The following is a 20,500-nucleotide window of genomic DNA, read 5'->3' as shown; positions in this document are numbered from 1 at the left end:
TCTTTATTTATATACATATCTTGTCATGAATAAATATATAGTATTTTATGACATCTTCCATCAACTAGATTCATGGGTAGATTCTAGACTTTTATTTCCTATATTAAAGCAGTACTGCAGTCTTAGACACTTATCCCCCATCCGCAGGATCGTGGGGGGTCCCTAATGCGCGTGTCATTGACCTCACCGAGGTCGACAACATTCACCCTTCATACAGCTCTACAGGAGAGGCGGGGATGCGCGAATACTGCATCTCTGCTTCTTCCATAGAGATACATGGAGGGGGCGTCATGCTGCGTCCAACATGCCTCCTGCTTGGGAGAGCCATACAGGAGATCGCGGGGGTCCCAGTGTTTGGACCGCCTGCGATCAGACACTTATCTCCTATCCTGCACATAGGGGATAAGTGTCTAGGGCTGCAGATCTCCTTTAATTTCACCTGCTGATGTTTAAATTGTTTACAAATCTTTAGAATACTGTAGATTTGCACAGATTATAGGCATCTTCCATCTTCCAATTACGCCAAAGGGAAACATTTTTGGTGTGTGGCTCACAAGTCATGATCTCTTGGCATATGATTTTCTGCTGTGCATCTGCTACGAGCAGGCACAGTGTCTACAGTGGGAAATCCACCACTATGAGCAGCCACACAGAGCTACCCAGCCGCAGCAGGGAGCTCGCTCATGTGAGTGCTGTCGGCGCATCCACAGCGTGAAATACGATGTTGATGCGCTACGTGTGACCCTATCCCAAAGTGTTTTCAAATCAACTGGTGTCACAGTTATACAGATTTGTAACTTACCTTTATTTTTTCTAATTTTTAAAAACTCAAGCCTAACAGTACTTACCTACCTATACAGAATATTGTGTCGTCTTTCTAGTCAGACAAAGTGCTCTTTGCTGCCCTCTCTACATGTCAGGAATTGTCTAGAGCAGTAGCAAATCCCCATAGCAGACCTCTTCTGCTCTGGACAGTTTCTGACATGGACAGAGGTGTCAGCAGAGAGCACTGTGGTCAGACCGGAAAAACTACGTAACTTCCTCTAGCAGCTAAGTACTGGAAGGATTAACTTTTTTTGAATAGAAGTAATTACAAATCTCTATAACTTTCTGGTACCAGTTAATATGAAATGTTTTTTTTTCTCTGGAGTACCCCTTTTATATGATTATTGTGTCATTATAAAAATGAAAAAAAATCTAGTGTGTATAGGTGCTGCATTAATGGGCTCCACTACTGTGACTCACCATTTTATTACTAAACACTGAGCTCATGTAGGCTTTGGCTACTACCCTCCAGAGAGATATAGAATTGAATTTGTGAGGTGTGCATTTACAGCACAGAAATAATAATGGATGAAAACTAGCTGTGCTTTGAGGCACATTTTACTTTACAATGCCTTTTACTTGGTGAAACCCTCATACAAATAACATATCTTTTACACTGTAAATGTAACCTGCTTTCAATCACGAATCAGGAAGAGTCATTCTTACTCGTGTCACTGATATATCTAAAGTTTTTATATTTGCAACAAAGAAGTAAAAAAACGCTGAAAGGAAATAACCTTTAATAAAAAATGTCACTTCACTTTACAGTTTTATTATCTGGATGTATAACGATTTATTTTTGCATTACTGTTATTATTATATTATTGAGTTCTGCTTTTGAAGTCATTGTAGAAACACCAGAGCATTGCTATACAATATACCATTCTGATAAAAATAGAAAAGTAATCACTACTTCCAGCAGTTGTAAAAGTATAAAATGTAAAAATAATGCAAGCAGATAGAAGTGTCTGGTTGCTGCTAAACTCGGCATGGAGAATAGCTGTGGTCTAATTATACACTAGGTCTTGCCACACAATGGCAGAAAAGTGTTCTCCCTCTGCCCTATTAAAGGCTCTCAGAGGCTACTTTTAGGCAATTCTCCTTTTGTTAATAGATCATTGACTGCTAGACATGACTTTATGACAAACGCAAACACACTTTCCCTAGTTGAAAGACTTTGAGGAACATTGGATTAAGAGAAGCAGTATAGTTGTTTAAATGAATTGCTCACCATCAAGTTCTTTATGGCATCCTTTAGCAAATTTGTCCACAAATGTTGCATATGGGCCTTTTATGGGAATTTCTCCTTAAAGAAAACATGGCTTATAAAATCATGGCTTTGTCAAAGCTGAAGCACAGACATGGACAAAGTCCAGTAAGTGAATGTGGGCTAGCACTCCTCTGTGCTCTCTCCTGATATGACTCCTCTGTGCTCTCTCCTGTCTGATAGTACTCCTCTGTGCTTTCTCCTGTCTGATAGTACTCCTCTGTGCTTTCTCCTGTCTGATAGTACTCCTCTGTGCTCTCTTCTCTCTGATAGTACTTCTCTGTGCTCTCTCCTGTCTGATAGTACTCCTCTGTGCTCTCTCCTGTCTGACAGCACTCCTCTGTGCTCTCTCCTGTCTGATAGTACTCCTCTGTGGTCTATCCTGTCTGATAGGACTCCTCTGTGATCTCTCCTATCTCATAGTACTCATCTGGGCTCTCTTCTGTCTGATAGGACTCCTCTGTGCTCTCTCCTGTCTGATAGTACTCCTCTGTGCTCTCTCCTGTCTGATAGTACAACTCTGTGCTCTCTCCTGTCTGATAGCACTCCTCTGTGCTCTCTCCTGTCTGACAGTACTCCTCCTTCCTTTCTCCTGTCTGATAGTACTCCTCTGTGCTCTCTACTGTCTGATAGTACTCCTCTGTACTCTCTCCTGTCTGATAATACTCTTCTGTGCTCTCTCCTATCTGATAATATTCCTCTGTGCTCTCTCCTGTCTGATAGTACTCCTCTGTGCTCTCTCCTGTCTGATAATATTCCTCTGTGATCTCTCCTGTGTGTTAATCCTCCTCTGTGCTCTCTCCTGTCTGATAGCACTCCTCTGTGCTCTCTCCTGTCTGATAATATTCCTCTGTGATCTCTCCTGTGTGTTAGTCCTCCTCTGTGCTCTCTCCTGTCTGAAAGTACTTCTCTGTGCTCTCTCCTGATAGGACTCCTCTGTGCTCTCTCCTGTCTGATAATACTCCTCTGTGCTCTCTCCTATCTGATAGATCTTCTCTGTGCTCTCCTCTGTCTGATAGTGCTTCTCTGTGCTCTCTCCTGATAGGACTCCTCTGTGATCTCCCCTGTCTGATAGCACTCCTCTGTTCTCTCTCCTTTTCTATCAGACAGGAGAGAGCAAAGAGGAGTGCTATCAGACAGGAGAGAGCACAGAGGAGTGCTATCAGACAGGAGAGAGCACAGAGGAGTACTATCAGACAGGAGAGAGCACAGAGGAGTCCTATCAGACAGAAGGGAGCACAGAGGAGTACTACTAGACAGGAGAGAGCACAGAGGAGTACTATCAGTCAGGAGAGAGCACAGAGGAGTACTATCAGACAGGAGAGAGCACAGAGGAGTGCTATCAGACAGGAGAGAGCACAGAGGAGTGTCATCATGCAGGAGAGAGCACAGAAGAGTACTATTAGGAGAAAGCAAAGAGGAGTACTATCAGACAGGAGAGAGTACAGAGGAGTACTATCAGACAGGAGAGAGCACAGAGGAGTGCTATCAGACAGGAGAGAGTACAGAGAAGTACTATCAGACAGGAGAGAGCACAGAGGAGTACTATAAGACAAGAGAGAGCACAGATGAGTGCTATCATACAGGAGAGAGCACAGAGGAGTACTATCAGACAGGAGAGAGCACAGATGAGTGCTATCATACAGGAGAGAACACAGGGGAGTGCTATCAGACAGGAGAGAGCACAGAGGAGTGCTATCAGACAGGAGAGAACAAAGAGGAGTACTATCAGACAGGAGAGAGCACAGAGGAGTACTATCAGACAGGAGAGAGCACAGAGGAGTACTATCAGACAGAAGAGAGCACAGATGAGTGCTATCATACAGGAGAGAGCACAGAGGAGTACTATCAGACAGGAGAGAACACAGGGGAGTGCTATCAGACAGGAGAGAGCACAGAGGATTACTATCAGACAGGAGAGAGCACAGAGGAGTGCTATCAGACAGGAGAGAACAAAGAGGAGTGCTATCAGACAGGAGAGAGCACAGAGGAGTACTATCAGACAGGAGAGAGCACAGAGGAGTGCTATCAGACAGGAGAGAGCACAGAAGAGTGTAGCCCACCCTCACTTACTGGACTTTGTCCATGCCTGTGTTTCAGCTTGGACACAGCCATTATTTTATAAGCCATGATTTCTATAAAAAGAAAATACAATTTTCTTATGAAGTATATTAGAAAGATTAATGTTTTGCCAAGATGTACAACATATAAAATGTTTTTGTATCTGATAGTGCCCATTTAATGGTTGTGGTGATACCAAACTTCCTTCTGTTAAGCAACTGGAAATGGCCCAGGCAAAGGATGGTGCACAAGGAAACTGTACAGCACAGGACCAAAAAGATTTAACAATTTGTCTGCTGCATTAACATGGAGAAAACAGGAAACAAGTTCTTCTTTCTGGGAGAGGAGCTGTAACATGGTCTCCTCCTTCTGTCATCCCCTCTCACAGCATATAAGTACTAGAAGTAAATAAATTCTGAATTGAAATGCAGAAACCGATTTATTTTGTTCATTCCATTTGGACATACCTATTTCATATCCTTGTGCACAATTTATCACCAATGGGTTAAAAGCAGAAAGATGGGGAGGTTCACAAGAGCCTTTCATGGAGTCACAGAGTTCAAAACTTCCACTCCAAGTCCCATCAATCTGACAGCGGATAATATTATGTCCAAAGTTCTGCAATGAGAAATAGCATAGATGAGCAACAATATAAATAATAATAATACAGTCTAGTGTATTTAAACCTTTAACCCCCTTATGACACAGCAAATTTTTTTGGCTTACGTTTTTTCCTCCTCACATTCCAAAACGTATAACTTTTAAATTTTTCCACTGACAAAGTTGTATTGGGACTTCTTCTTTTGTGGGACAAGTTGTACTTTTCATCGGTGCACTTTATTTTATCATACAGTATAATGTATTAAAGAGTCAGAAAAATAATATATGTAAGGCAAAATTGAAAAAAAAAATATGGAATTGCGAAATTTTTTGGGGCAATAATTTTTTTACTTTTTTTAATCACTTTTTTAGTCCCCCTAATTGCTAGCTAATTGCTTATACAGATTGGTGCAATACAGATGTATCGCATTGATCTATTCATTTGGTGACATACTGGTATAGCCAATGGTAGGCTGTAATAGATGATCTGTCATGGCAGCTACAGGAAAGTTTGAAAGGCCTTGTACTGCCATCAGAATGGACCAGCTTCCCATGTTTGTGCCGATTTTGCCGACCATCACACAGGTGTGGCTTCTATCTGTCTAGATTCCGCTGTCTGCATTTACATCACATCTGGATAGCTATAGGGGTACCCTGGAAAAAAATTGTAAATTGAAATGTACTACGTTTAAAAAGTTACTGTATATTACTTTTTATTTGACCTTTATTAAAATTGTACAACTTTTCTGGTGATTCTCTGCCCTTATATTATCTGCTGGGAGCTCTGTATTGCAAACACTTTCGACCCAGTCTCTCTGCGCCCCCCCCCCCCCCCCTCTCTGTGTCGGGACTCCTCAGCATCATCTTAACAATATATCTGTAATATTTATTTGCCTTTTTTTTTTACCTTTGCAACATTCCATCTGCAAGGGATTGCTGCTTGTAGCTGGACATCAGCGTGTAGCGGTGTTAGCCGATCCCCTGTTTTAGCTCTGCTCCCCACTGGTCCTCTGCTACTGTACACACACCAATCCCCTGATACCGATTCCATTATATGCCAATGTAACTGGGTATGGAGAGAGCTCGGTTCTCTTTCTATTTGTCTTAAGGGTTGTACTAGACTAGACAGGTTCCCCAAACCACTCTTTTTATCAATTCTCTTATATGACCAAGAAATAAGTATCCTAAATATATCCACCCCCTTTCCCATATTATCTTAAAATTCCCTAACAGTGGGATAACCCATTTAACTTGACAAACCATTTTAACTGTTTGTACTGTAGACTTCTCCTGTCTATAGTTCTTGTGACAGGAAGTATCTATCTGACATTTACAGCTATCAGCTATATAAACAGTAAGTCACCTCTTCTGGTTTCTATCAATGGGTAGAGATATGATAGAAATAAAATACTTGCGACAGATTGTGAAGCACGGTCTGGTATCAGTTATTAAATGGTACTTGTCCATCATGAATATAAGGAATCAATAGACTCACCGACTGGTTATTGCTGTCATTGCATGGAAGTCTACATTCACTGTTGTACTGAAATCCATTGGTGCACTGGTAAAACCCCATGAACTTAGTATGAGGAGGTTCGCACATTACAGGGACACACTCTGCAGACTGCCATTTTCCATCCTTAGTGCACTGGATTTTAAATGCCTTCCTTCCCCAAAGGAAAATGAAAACATAATCAAATGTAAGTATAGGAATCACTCGTAATACATTATTCCTCTATAAATATCAAGGGTTATATAATAAAAGTCTTACTTCCTTATCTTCTTCGTTGGATCTGGTACATGATATCCCACCTTACACTTATACTTGCAGGAAGAGCCCACCTTGTGGCCATTAGAAAGGCACCGTGCTGTCTGCAGTTCAGCATTGGGCAAAGGTTGTGGTGCCATGCACATAAGTTCACAGATAGCTTCTGGAAATGACCAAAGACCATCCTCCAAGCATGTTAATGTATTTTTCGTACCTAAAAAGATACAGTTTTACATACATTTATTATAATCAATTAAGCATAATATAATAGTTTTTAACTGTTTATAAGGTCCAACCATCACGCCCCCTCCCATGGACATGAATGGAAGGGGCATGGTGGGACGTCACAAACACAGAAGCCCAAAGCTGGTGTCTTAGAATGTCTTAGTGCGGGCATGTCCCAGCGGCTGGACCCCCAGCAATCAGACATCTTATCCCATATCGTTTGGGTAGGGGATAAGATGTCTAGGGGTGGAGTACCCATTTAAAACCTTCTATCCGCTTCATCATATACAGTCTAAAGGTTAGCAAGTAGAAGAGGCAGAGTAGTGGGCAGAGTAACAAATTATTGATGGACCGAACTCCAAAAAACTGTTCATTTATGGTATGATTCAATAGAGATACACAGGAATTCATGGGAGCTGTATTTACAAATAAGACAGTAAGACATTTTTATTGCATTTGCTTACAAAATTCCTTTTTTATTTTAATTTTTAGATGGACTGGTGCACTACAATGTTCAGATTCTAGTTGCAAAAGTTCACACAGTTTTTAAATGGGCAGTGCAAGTTTAAAAAACATTAGACATTTTAATCGGCCAGCCTCTGGGTGTTCAGACCCCCAACTGATCTCTAAAATAAGTCAGGAAAGGTGTCCGTTAAGCACATGTTCTCCAGGCACTGTGCTATGTGACCAAGATGTACTCTCAATGTAAGTCTTTTTTGATAATCTCGGTCGTGGACACAAAAGCACTCGGCCACAAGCTTCTCCTCCTGCTTGTTCTAGTGTAGAGCACTGAATATTTAGACCCCCAAAGATCAAAATCTCTGAAATGTGTCTATGACAAGTGACAGGTACGCTTCAAATCGATGCTATGGTTTTATGTATAATTTATTATGTTATTGAATTACATCAGAAAGCACCAGCAATATAGTCCAGGCGTAGGGAGCCTACTGATCACAAGAACAACGTATTCTATAACCCTGTTTGCTTTTGCTGATGAATCCAAAGATGTCGGCATGTCAGCTCTGTCAACAAAAGTTTAATTCTCCTTATAATTTACCCCTGCAGATTAGTTCATTAAAATTCATTTAAAAAAAATCCACACATGGATTTTCACACCAAGAATTAAAGGGGTATTCTTTTCTGGCTGATTACCTCAGACATGATGAATGTGCTGAGATAAGCCTGACAGGGAGCCTGATGTTTGATTAGGACTGCTCCGTCCACACAGGGAGTGACATCACCACTGCTTGTAAAGCAGAGCTGGTGGACGGGATCCAGTGCAACCAGTTGTCAACAAAAGGTTAGAGATAAGAAGAGAGATAAGAAGAAATATCTACACAACCAGGCAAGTTTGCGAAATTAACCCAACTGCAAACTTGTTGATTCTGCCATGCTCTACACATAGAGACATGATTAGGGAGATGGAAATGCACCTTTAATTGACACAAAGCCAAAAGGGTGCAACGCTCCTTGAAAGATTTTCTATGTTGACTGGTAAAAGTGAAGTTGTACTTTATTCTTTATATTTATTATATATATATATATATATATATATATATATATATATATATAATGATTAATCTGCTGAACACTACCTTTCAAATGAGCAGGAGGGTAACATTGAAAGGTGCATCGCTTTCCATAGGTGGTTCCATTTGGGCAATAAAATGATGCATGGTAGATGTGGTTCTTATCAGGAGGGCCACAGTCCACTGGTTCACAGGTCACCTGCTTACTCCACTTTCCATCCCTGCATGTTATTATAATTTGAGAATCAATCTAAGGAGACAAAAAAAAAGAGAACAATTTGTGGATGCAACATAATATAGTATTAGAGAGTTTGTGTCCAAGCAGATATATGATAATCATGATGTCTATCCTTTAGGCTATTCCATTTGGCTGGATTCCGTAAAAAAAGGATATACATTAACCATCAACCCCTATGTATGACAAATGCCACATGAAATCTATACGTGGCATTCATTGGGGGCTCCCACAGTTTGAACCAAGCTTCCTGCTATGTCACACTTCCTGATAGCTGCAGGTAGCTTTAGGCCTGCAGCCTACAATGAATCAAAGAGAGCTGTGGACATTGCATCCTGATGCATGCAGTCTGGTGGGTAAGTTCATCATGAGGTGATTAGTAGGGAGAGGGGGCCATACTAGGGGCAACCTGCTGTAAGTGGACTCTATTGGGGGCCATATGTGAGGGTGCACTGTTGGTCAGAGCTGGATAAAGAAGAAAAAGAAAAATGACTGACTCTTATCAAGAGAAGACACTGTGAGTCAACTGATGCACTGTAATCTCTTATATGAGGGTTATAATGTTCTGTGTAAGGTAGGTACATGGGGGCATTATTCACTCACAATTTGGTGGTAATATGGAAGCATTGTTTAACCATAGTATGTGTCACCTGGACCGGGGGTAAATCCAGGACATCTGCTTTTTTCATAAAAATAAACAACAAATCATTTGGCCAACTCAGTACTTCAATATTAAACTGAAATAAAACATACTGCTGCTGACTACATATATATGTGTGTGTGTGTGTGTGGGGGGGGGGGGGGGGGTGATTTTGTATATTGAAATTGAGAAAATCCTACATAGTGTACACCCCTGGGGCAAATTCTTTACATTTTCCATTCCCTAATTGTAATAATTATCTAACTCTATATGTCCCTGGACACAATAATCTGGTGCTAGGGTTAGTCATTTTCAGACTCATTGCTTATGTTAATAAGTGGAATATTGGTGGACTGAGATGAAACAGAATGGCAGATATCTCCAATGTTAAAGGAAACAAACACATGAAGGATACAGTATACGCTCTGCTAACTACTAGAAGTGATATAATAATTATAGGACAGACCTTTGCTTCTCATGCTGTCACCAGGGTTCAGTGTCATAAGGAGAATTCTACAGCACTGACAATGTGACTTCTACCATATGTGTTTTCATGGCGTCAAATAGCAGTTTTAAGCTCACATCAAAGGCCTTGGATTGCTTCACTGCCAAAACACCTCAATGGCTTCCACAGAAGTTGTGACCTGTCTGGCTTTGATAAAGGATTATTTTAGAAAGACTAATGGCAATCTCTAGCTTCAAGATGTGCCACACACACAACATGCGGATCACTTACACGTGGAAGCCGGGATGTATCTGGAATGAATGCTCTCTGGGATTTATCACAAAAGAAAGTAGCGCAGTTGTGTTTATGACAAGTGTGATAATGTTTATGAGGGAACATAAAAAGGCTTATAATCACTGATCTATAGTCAGGATGCTACTAGATTTCAGATAACAGTTACCCTGCTTTATGTATATATTCAACTTAAATGAGCACTGTCATGAAAAAAGACATATCAGAAGTGCCAGCTTAGTGTGTTCTTTCCTGGCTCTGTCACCTGACAAGGATGGACTCAGGATTTATGTTTATAGGGACGTCCTGGTCTCACGGAGCGGTGAGGGAAGCTCCCAGCCGCACACTTCTCTCCCCACTTGTTCTCGTGAGGGAAGCTCCCAGCCGCACACTTCTCTCCCCACTTGTTCTCTCGATCAGTTGGGGTCTGAACATATTCCACAATGTTTTGATTAAAAAGAATCCAGGAAACTGAGCTATAGGAGCTGTTTGATGGGCCATTGGGTGTGTCCCTTTTCTTTGCTCAACTGCTGTTAGGCTCTGCCTGTTAGGCTCACACCATCTCTAGTAACAGAGACACAAAAACAGAACACAGGAAGAGTGGGGCTTAGATATTGCTATAAGAATAACAAGAGATAGCCTGTGTACCTACAATCTGTGAGCTTTTCTGCCTTGTCCAAATAATTCACACTGTGTCTGAAAGGTAAATCAATGCTTCCCTCTTATCTCTGACCACCATAAACCTCTGGCCAGCTGTTCCTTGTAAACGTACTACTGTAAGTACACAAGGAGGGCAAGGGTTTTCTGAAATACATTAGTTAGTTGTGTCTCCTTTAGGATAACTGTATCTCATCTTACTGAGGCCTCTGAGTGTGGCCATATTGGTTGTGTACACCAATGTATATGATGTAACTGTAGCTGCAGCCCAGACCCTGTCCTATGGGATGTCACCCAACCACAAGTAGAATATACAGTAGACTTATATGGATTACACTAACACTTTTTTGATAAAAGTAAAAAAAAAATAAAAAAAAAACATTGTATAAACACTTTTCTGGTGAGAAACTGACCCTTCATCAGGTTGAAAATAAAAACGAAATGCGTTGTTATTGTGCATTTTTGCTAATAAAAATCTGCAGTTACTGAAGTCTATTCCCGAAACTATGTCATTGCACAGGTACTGTCTGTCCTGGTGTGCCATATTATTATTATTATTATTATTGCTTATTTTTTTTTTTTTATTATTATTGTTATTCCAGATAGCATCATCCATGGTGGTGTTGTACAAGTGTGGATCAGTACTGGATTATTATAGTTATCCCTGCTGGCCTGTTGGTAGTATTAAAAGACAGGAAGACAACAGTGTTCTATTTATAATGTTTTAAAGCTAATAGTTATACTTGCAGAAACAGTGAAGCGCAGCAGATGGCAGTATTGAAATGATACTCTAAAGAAGGAAAAAAATAAAAGAAAGGGTGGACACTAATACTCTACATGGTACAGATGCAGCTCCCATTATTGTATCACATTGCACAAAATTAGACATTTAAAATGAGGGTAATACCGCTGCCATTCTGTGCATCAGACACTAGTGGAATGTAACATATGGTGATGCAGACACTGGACTAGAAGGTAAAAATCTGAAAAGCAAATAAACTCCTGTTTCCTTTTACAATATTATTTTCACACACTCTCTATAATGTAAGTGGGCTTCCCTTGCACTCCAATAGCAGTACTATTTTACAGCTATAAAGTGATCAGTGGGTATTTAGGTTTAGCTTTGCGTTTGCCTGTGCCCCAGAAAATGAATAAACCTGACTTGTTTTTATTTATTTATGTGTTATCGAAAAGTTCCTAAAGCTATTTCAGAATTCCTTATGTGCCTAATAAAATACAACAAGAGAAATGTAAAAAAAAAGTTCCTGACTGCAACATAATGAATTCTCACTCTATAGTCAATCTCAATAAGGATGTTAGCCCTACAACAGCAAAAGTCGCTCCAAGAACATTCTCCATAATGGAGACAACTTGCCCAAGACATCTTTCATAAGGTCAGTAGGCTAGCAGATTGCTGTGGTTGGCATCTAATATTCACAAGCCTTTCAATACATACTTGGCCATGCTCCCTCCTATGTCCCAGGATCAGTATACAACCCCCCGACCTACGATGGCCCCGACATACCATATTTTCAACATGTGATGGCCTCTCAGAGGCCATCGCATGTTGAAGGCAGCATCAACATACAATGCTTTTTTATGTCGGGGCCATCGCATAAACGGCTGACTGCTTCATCTGCTGCCCGATAGCTGTTTACAGTGCCCCGTGAGCTCTGGTGATGTCTCTTACCTGTCCTCGGGGCTCCGGCGCATCCTCTTCGGGATCCCTTGCATCGTCGGCACTCTCCATCGACATCATCACGTCGCTGTGCACGCCGTCCCGTCATCCAATAGGAGCGGCGTGCGTAGCGACGTGATGGCAGCGACGGAGCGTGCGGATGCCGGGGAAGTAGAGGCCTTACCGGAGCGTCGGCGACACATCGGGGACGCTGCGACAGTGATGGACGGCGACATCCAGGGCAGCGGTGACGAGCGGTGATGGTCCGGAGTGCGGGGACAGGTGAGTACAACTTCCTCTAACAGTGGTCTTCAACCTGCAGACCTCCAGATGTTGCAAAACTACAACACCCAGCATGCCCGGACAGCCAACGGCTGTCCGGGCATGCTGGGTGTTGTAGTTTTGCAACATCTGGACGTCTGCAGGTTGTAGACCACTGTCCTGTACTTTCCATTGCACGGATCCCTCAACATACGATGGTTTCAACAAACGATGGTCCGTTTGGAACGGATTACCATCATATGTTGATGGACCACTGTACATAATTTACCCTCCCCCTGCCTCCTTATTAGACAAATATAGCGCAGTATCAGAATGACGCCTGTCACAGGACCTGCAGTCCCCATCTTTTGACAATATTTTCTAATTTCTCAAACTTCTTAAAGAACTAGAACTGTGTCAGACTTTAAGTGAAAATATCCTCAGGACAAAAGGAGTACAGAGGTCTCTCCCATGACCTACTCATATAGAGGTCCGTATCTATAACAAAGGGACATCCTTTACATCTAAAGGAAAGAAAGTTTCCACCACAACACAGACAGGGATTCTTTACTGTAAGAGCAGTAAGACTATGGAACTCTTTGCCAGAGGAAGTGGTCAGGGTGAACTAGGGCTGAAACTAAGCCGAGAATTCCTGTTCTGTACAGATCCTTTCCTAGTAGTCCCCTTCTTCTCAGAGCAGACTAGGAGTACAGCAAAAGGTGACACCAATATATAAATATCACTTGATCACCCACTATTTGTGGCAGAGATCAGCCTCCCCCATCCCATAGAATGACCTCTAAAAAGTTCACAGAACATGCTCAGTAACATCTATTTATCTGAATCGGTCAGCCTAAATCTATTGTCTATGTCCATGGGTCCTGCTTTAAAGCATATGATTAAATGCAATTAAAGGGGTACTCCACCCCTAGACATCTTATCCCCTATCCAAAGGATAGGGGATAAGATGTCTGATCGCGGGGGTGCCGCCGCTGGGGGCCCCCACAATATAGCATGCGGCACCCACCTGTTTCTGCTCCGGAAGAGCTGGAGGCTCTGGGTCCCGACCACTGGAACGGCAGTCCGTGACGTCACGACTCTGCCCCCATGTGACGTCACGCCCCGTCCCCTCAATGCAAGTCTATGGGAGGGGGCGTGACGGCCGTGGTGGTCGGGACCCAGACCCTCCAGTGCTTCCGGAGGAGAAACAGGTGGGTGCCACATGCTATATTGCGGGGGTCCCCAGCGGCGGGACCTCAGCGATCAGACATCTTATCCCCTATCCTTTGGGTAGGGGATAAGATGTCTAGGGGTGGAGTACCCCTTTAAAGACAGTTCAGACAGGATGGCAGCCCCTATATAATTCACCAAAAAAGTTAATGAAAATAAGTGCCAATTAGAAAATGGTAACTGATTAAAAAGAATAACATCATGTTTTAATATCTGGCTCTAATGAGGAAAAATATACAGGTGATGCATTCCCTTTACTTTATACATCTTTGTTGATAACATGTCTAACTAAGTGTATTGAGGAACTGCAATGGCTCTAAATATGGTTCCTGAGGTTCTTCTTAAATTGTTTGATCAGCCCTAGAATTACGCAAAAATCGATGCACGTGTGTCCTACACATCCAGACATTAATACTGGTGTAAATAGCAGCTCATACACTAACTATGGGTCAATAAGGCAAAAATATATCATTCAAATGAGCATATAGAAGAGAGGGCATTTTGCATTTCAAAGCTTCTAAAAGGAAAAAAAAAAGGAATTTCCGCTGTTAAAAGTGTCATGACCTCACCTTTATCTGGGCTGAACCCTTTAATAAAAACTGTTGAAAAAAGTATACACTGTTGGTCACACCTTTTAGTCTATACTTTTTTTTTTTACCTTGTTTAAAAGGGCACTCAGGCACATCAGAATGAAAAACTTTTTGAAAAACTTTTTGTACATCTTAGAAAAGCATAATCTTTCCATTATACTTTCTAAAAAGGCCCCTTTTTATAGAAATCATGGCTTATAAAAATAAGACCACTAGGGGTCCCCATAACATCCAAAACCTAATCCTGTCCAGCTGCAGTATCTTTTTTGTCCCAGCTGAAGCACAGCCAAGACAAAGTCCAGGAAATGAGGACAGGACTAGCACTCCTCTCCTGTCTATCAATCTCCTGTCTGAAAACAGAGAGAAGGGGGTAACAGAGCAGCCTGCAGTGATTGAATGAAGAGACACAGCACAGCAGACGCCCCCTCCCATAGACTTGTATTGAGGGGGCATAGCGTAACATCACAAGGGCTTGGACGTGATGTCACAACCCCCCGCAGCCCGCACCCAGCGTTCTGAAATTTTTTTTCCGAACGCTGGGGCAGTGGAGTACCCCTTTAAAGGTAAAATCCTGTTACATTAATGTAAGGCATTCATTTCACTAGCAAACAATGGCTATAAGACTGGACTAAAACAACACTGAACCTGTTACATACTGTAGACATTTTTCACAAATGCTGCTGCACATAACACACACATATTATACACAAAGTCTTTAATGTCATCTCTTTTGACAATATGAGCGTTGTGTAACAGCTTAGTGTAAGAAGAGTAGGCCATGAACTGGGCACTAGAAGAGCAAACCTTTATGCACAGTACATTGTGTCTCCTCTTATCTGCCGCTTTATGAGAATGTTTTCTTTTTCTGGTTGGAAATTACTCACCATAGACTGATTCTGTGTGTTGCTTTTTATGTTTGTGCAGCTTAATTGCTTATGCATGCTTGTTCTTGGATAGTCCCTATTGTATCGTGTGCCAGTTACATTGCAGAATGGCTAACATAGTGGGGGATATTTATCGCAATCCGGGTAGAGAAAAGGCTGACCAGTTGCCCATAGCAATTAATCAGATTGCTTCTTTTTCAGAAGCATTTTTAAAAATTAAAAAAATTATCTGATTGGTTACTATAGGTAACTGCACAGATTTTGATTAACAGTCCCTGTAAGAAAACGTCTATTGCTGGCTGTTCATTTGGTTTACACTGTGAACCATATGTTACAACCTATTTCCTGCATTTAATGCTACTGAACTGTCAAACTCATATTCACAATATTTCATAGGTAAATCTCATATAGATGACACATTAGAGCATAGTTAAGGAGACCCCTACATGTACCACTTACCTTAACCCCTTCATGACCCAGCTAGTTTTGGCCTTTATGACCCAGTCCGTTTTCTCAAATCGTACATTTAAAGGAGATGTCCAGTGCAGACTTTTTCTATTCCATCCGGCCCGGGCTGCAAAAAAAGACAAAACAAACCTTCACTTACCTTCCTATGTTCCCCCGGAGTTCCGCAACAGCTGATCGGTTGGCCTGGGCTGTCTACTTCCTACTTCCCTTAGCCCGGTACATCACATGGCGCTTCAGCCTACCACGGGCCGCAGCGATGTCCCGCCTCAGGCTGAAGCGCCATGTGACGTACCGGACTAAGGGAAGTAGGAAGTAAACAGCCCGGCCGACCGATCAGCTGTTGCGGAACTCCGGGGGAACATAGGAAGGTAAGTGAAGGTTTGTTTTGTCTTTTTTTGCAGCCCGGGCCGGATGGAATAGAAAAAGTCTGCACCGGACATCTACTTTAAGTGGTAATAACTTTGAACTGCTTTTACCTGGCAAAGTGATTCAGAGATAGTTTTTTCAAGACATATTGGCCCAGATCAAAGAATCACGTTTGTCTACGTTTGAGCTATTTTCCCAGGTTTATTTGAGTGGTGGGTTTGACTAGTGTGCATCTTATTTATCAAGAAGGTTCAGCAGGATGATAAGTTTTGCACAGCTCTGCTGTAGTGGGAAAAGCTCTACCACATACACTTTTTCTAGACACTTGTGAGGGAGGGAAGTAAACACTTTTCCGGGTCCTGAATTTGGCAGGTTAGGGGTTTTAATTACTTTCACAAAGTTCCCAGTACATTTTTACTTGCATTTTAGACGCTACAATCAAATTTGATTGCGGTGTCTAAGGGTTTAAAGCCGGGCATCACCGTGATCGGTGATGTCTGGCATTAGAGATGCCCAGCACCAACCAGCTATGACCCATGCTCAGCTCCTATGTCATAGAAGGGGAGTGGGACACTGTTAAAGGTTGAATTGTGGAAGGTTGAAGTGATTCTCACGCCTACTGGCAGGTGATGTAGCTTTGCGCCTAAAAATGTACTTTTGCGCATAAAATAGCGACTTTTGATAAAAGTCGCAAATGATAAATACGTGACTACTGCATGGTCAAAAAGAAAATGTTCTACGGGTAGGCAAAAAGAGTGAAACTGTCTAAAAGGACACATAAAAGTAGCTAAATATGCTGCTTGCGCCTGAACTGCGCCAAAACATAGACAAAAAAATGCTCTAAAAGCAATGATAAATCTCACCCATTGTACTTTATATTAGTGGTAAATTTTTGTTGATACATGAAGAGATTTTTGTGAAAAATTGTGAAAAAAAAATAATTTCTCTATGTTTGAAACTCTCTACTTGTAAGAGAAATAGTCATGCCAAATAAATTTAGTTATTAATTCACATCCACAACATGTCTACTTTATGCTGGCATCATTTGTTAAACATATTTTTTACTTTTTTACGACATTAGAAGGCTTATGAGCATTTTTTAAAATTTTCTACAAAAGTTCAAAAGTTCCCAAAATTTTTGGGAGCGATTACATTTTGAATTTATATGTGCGTGTAAATATATATATCTATAGTTGGGCAAAAAAGTAGTTAGTCAGCCACCAATTGTGCAAGTTCTCCCACTTAAAAAGATGAGAGAGGCCTGTAATTTTCATCATAGGTATACCTCAACTATGAGAGACATAACAATGTCTGATTTTTAAAGAATTGTTTTGCAAATTATGGTGGAAAATAAGTATTTGGTCGCCTACAAACAAGCAAAATTTCTGGCTTTCACAGACCTGTAACTTCTTCTTTAAGAGTCTCCTCTGTCCTCCACTCGTTACCTGTATTAATGGCACCTGTTTGAACTTGTTATCAGTATAAAAGACACCTGTCCACAACCTCAAACAGTCACACTCCAAACTCCACTATGGCCAAGACCAAAGAGCTGTCGAAGGACACCAGAAACAAAATTGTAGACCTGCACCAGGCTGGTAATACTGAATCTGCAATAGGCAAGCAGCTTGGTGTGAAGAAATCAACTGTGAGAGCAATTATTAGAAAATGGAAGACATAAAAGACTACTGATAATCTCCCTCGATCTGGGGCTCCACGCAAGATCTTACCCCGTGGTGTCAAAATGATCACAAGAACGGTGAGCAAAAATCCCAGAACCACAGGAATGACCTACAGAGAGCTGGGACCAAAGTAACAAGGGCTACCATCAGTAGCACACTACGCCCCCAGGGACTCAAATCATGGAGTGCCAGACGTGTCCCCATGCTTAAGCCAGTACATGTCCGGGCCTGTCTGAAGTTTGCTAGAGAGCATTTGGATGATCCAGAAGTGGATTGGGAGAATATGATATGGTCAGATGAAGCCAAAGTAGAACTTTTTGGTAAAAAAGAAGAAAGAATGCTGAGTTGCATCCAAAGAACACCATACCTACTATGAAGCATGAGGGTGGAAACATCATTCTTTGGGGCTGTTTTTCTGCTAAGGGACCAGGACGACTGATCCGTGTAAAGGAAAGAATGAATGGGGCCATGTATCGTGAGATTTTGAGTGAAAACTTCCTTCCATCAGCAAGGGCATTGAAGATGAAATGTGGCTGGGTCTCTCAGAATGACAATGATTCAAAATACACCGCCCGGGCAACAAAGGAGTGGCTTTGTAAGAAAAGTGGCCTAGCCAGTCTCCAAGTCTCAACCCCATAGAAAACCTTTGGAGGGAGATGAAAGTCTGTGTTGCCCAGCGACAGCCCCGAAACATCACTGTTCTAGAGGAGATCTGCATGGAGGAATGGGCCAAAATACCAGCAACAGTGTGTGAAAACCTTGTGAAGACTTAAAAAAAAACATTTGACCACAACATTGCCAACAAAAGGTATATAACAAAGTATTGAAATAAAATTTTGTTATTGACCAAATACTTATTTTCAACCATAATTTGCAATAAAATTCTTCAAAAATCAGTCAATGTGATTTTATAGATTTTTTTTTTTACTCATCACTCATGTCTCTCATGGTTGAGGTATACCTATAATGAAAATTACAGGCCTCTCATCTTTTTAAGTGGGAGAACTTGCACAATTTGTGGCTGACTAAATTCTATTTTGCCCCACTGTTTTATATATATATATATATATATATATATATATGTATATATACACACATGCATATATATATATATATATATATATATATATATATATATATATTAATTATTATTATTATAATTTTTTTTTTACTTCTGTACAACAGCTCCCCCTATTGTCTAGTGCACAAAAGATGAAGTAACAGGTTTAGGTCACTAGGGGGAGCTGTTGTACAACTAAACAGCTCCTTTACAAAAAAAAAATGACTGCACTTGCTTCACCCGGAAGTGAAGCATGCAGGTGGGCACAGCATCAGCAGCTCGGGACGGGTAAGGGACACCGGGGGAAGGGGGACTGGTAAGGGACACTGGGGACTCCTGGCAGAGCAGTTTTGACATAAAAACGATCCCAAGGATGATTTGTCGACTGAATTCTGGCCAATCAAAATCTTGTGTATAGAAGCACTAAAGGGGTATTCCAGTGAAAAGCTATTTTTTAACTGGCTCCAGAAAGTTAAACAGATTTGTAAATGACTTCTATTAAAAAATCGTAATCCTTCCAGTACTTATCAGCTGCTGAAGTTGAGTTGTTCTTTTCTGTCTGACAATAGTGCTCTCTGCTGACACCTCTGTCTATCTCAGGAATTGTCCAGAGCAGAAGAGGTTTGCTATGGGGATTTGCTCCTACTCTTGACAGTTCCTGAAACAGACAGTAGTGTCAGCAGAGAGCACTAGTGTCAGACAGAAAAGAACAACTCAACTTCAGCAGCTGATAAGTGCTGGAAGGATTACGATTTTTTAATAGAAGTCATTTACAAATCTGTTTAACTTTCTGGAGCCAGTTGAAAAATTGCTTTTCACTGGAATACCCCTTTAGTGCCTCTATACACAAGATTTTGATTGGCCAGAATTCAGTCGACAAATCATCCTTGGGATCGTTTTTATGTCAAAACAGTAAATAAAGAGACCCATATTGCCCCAAATTTATTTTAGAGGTAAGAAGACCTTTTTTTGTAACAATTTTGTTGACAGATGGGATATTACCCTGTAGTCTTTTTTCCCTTTTATTTGTCCTAAATGTCTGTCTAAGCTATCGTACATATGTTAGCCACAAGTAGTCGTCAAGTTAAAGGACAACTGCAGCGGAAAACAACTTATCCCCTATCCGCAGGATAGGGGATAAGTGTTCGATCGCAGGGGGTTCGACCCCTGGGATCCCCCACGATCTCCTGCACGGGGCCCTCGCAATAGTGCTCAGTGTGAGCGCTAATGCACGTAGCGTCGACCTAGAGAGGTCAACAGTTACTCCCCCTCCCCATACAGTTCTATGAGAGAGACAGGGAGGCACGAACGATGCCTCCCTGCCTCTCCCATACACCTACATGGAGGAGGCGTGTCGGCTGCAACGTCATACTGCGGTCGGCATGCCTCCTGCATGGGGGAGCTGCGGCAGAGCCGTGGCCCTGCACAGGAGATCGCGCGGGGGGGTCCCAGCAGTTGGACCCCCCCCGCGATCAAACACTTATCCCCTATCCTGCGGATTGGGGATAAGTTGTTTGTGTCTGCAGATGACCGTTAAGCCAAGTCTAAAACAAAATACACATAGAAATTGAAGCATTTTCCCTGTAATTTCAGAATGGCTCACACCTGGTATCAGACTTCAATTTATTTCAATGCAGTATCCGCAACCACATTCACACATAGGAGTTTCAGCACATAAATTTATGACACCGATTCAAATTCCGCTGTAAGAATCGACATGTCAATTCTTGGGGCAGAATCA

At 41.6% G+C, this 20,500-nt stretch overlaps 1 protein-coding gene and 1 long non-coding RNA gene across 5 annotated transcripts in view; one reads left to right on the top strand and one right to left on the bottom strand.

Annotated features, from left to right (window-relative positions):
* The window catches only part of LOC130290746 (uncharacterized), a 30,628-nt gene extending 26,073 nt beyond the window's left edge, over positions 1-4,555 (top strand). Inside the window, exon 3 of the long non-coding RNA XR_008847681.1 lies at positions 4,324-4,555. This is a non-coding gene — a long non-coding RNA (uncharacterized LOC130290746). The remainder of the gene's footprint in view (positions 1-4,323) is intronic.
* The window catches only part of PAPPA (pappalysin 1), a 312,202-nt gene that overhangs the window by 25,989 nt on the left and 265,713 nt on the right, over positions 1-20,500 (bottom strand). For 2 of the 4 annotated variants that reach the window (XM_056538788.1, XM_056538789.1), the window contains exons 15-18: positions 8,342-8,525; positions 6,525-6,735; positions 6,249-6,420; positions 4,621-4,771 (exon numbers count right to left, since the gene is read on the bottom strand). In XM_056538788.1, coding sequence (XP_056394763.1) covers positions 4,621-4,771; positions 6,249-6,420; positions 6,525-6,735; positions 8,342-8,525 — 718 coding nt within the window. Of the gene's footprint in view, positions 1-4,620; positions 4,772-5,158; positions 5,408-6,248; positions 6,421-6,524; positions 6,736-8,341; positions 8,526-20,500 lie in introns of those variants that run through there. The other 2 variants (XR_008847679.1, XM_056538790.1) reach the window with 2 other exon arrangements.

The sequence above is a fragment of the Hyla sarda genome, chromosome 9, assembly GCF_029499605.1.
Source record: "Hyla sarda isolate aHylSar1 chromosome 9, aHylSar1.hap1, whole genome shotgun sequence".
Taxonomy (NCBI): domain Eukaryota; kingdom Metazoa; phylum Chordata; class Amphibia; order Anura; family Hylidae; genus Hyla; species Hyla sarda.
This window is presented reverse-complemented; position numbering and strand designations above follow the sequence as displayed.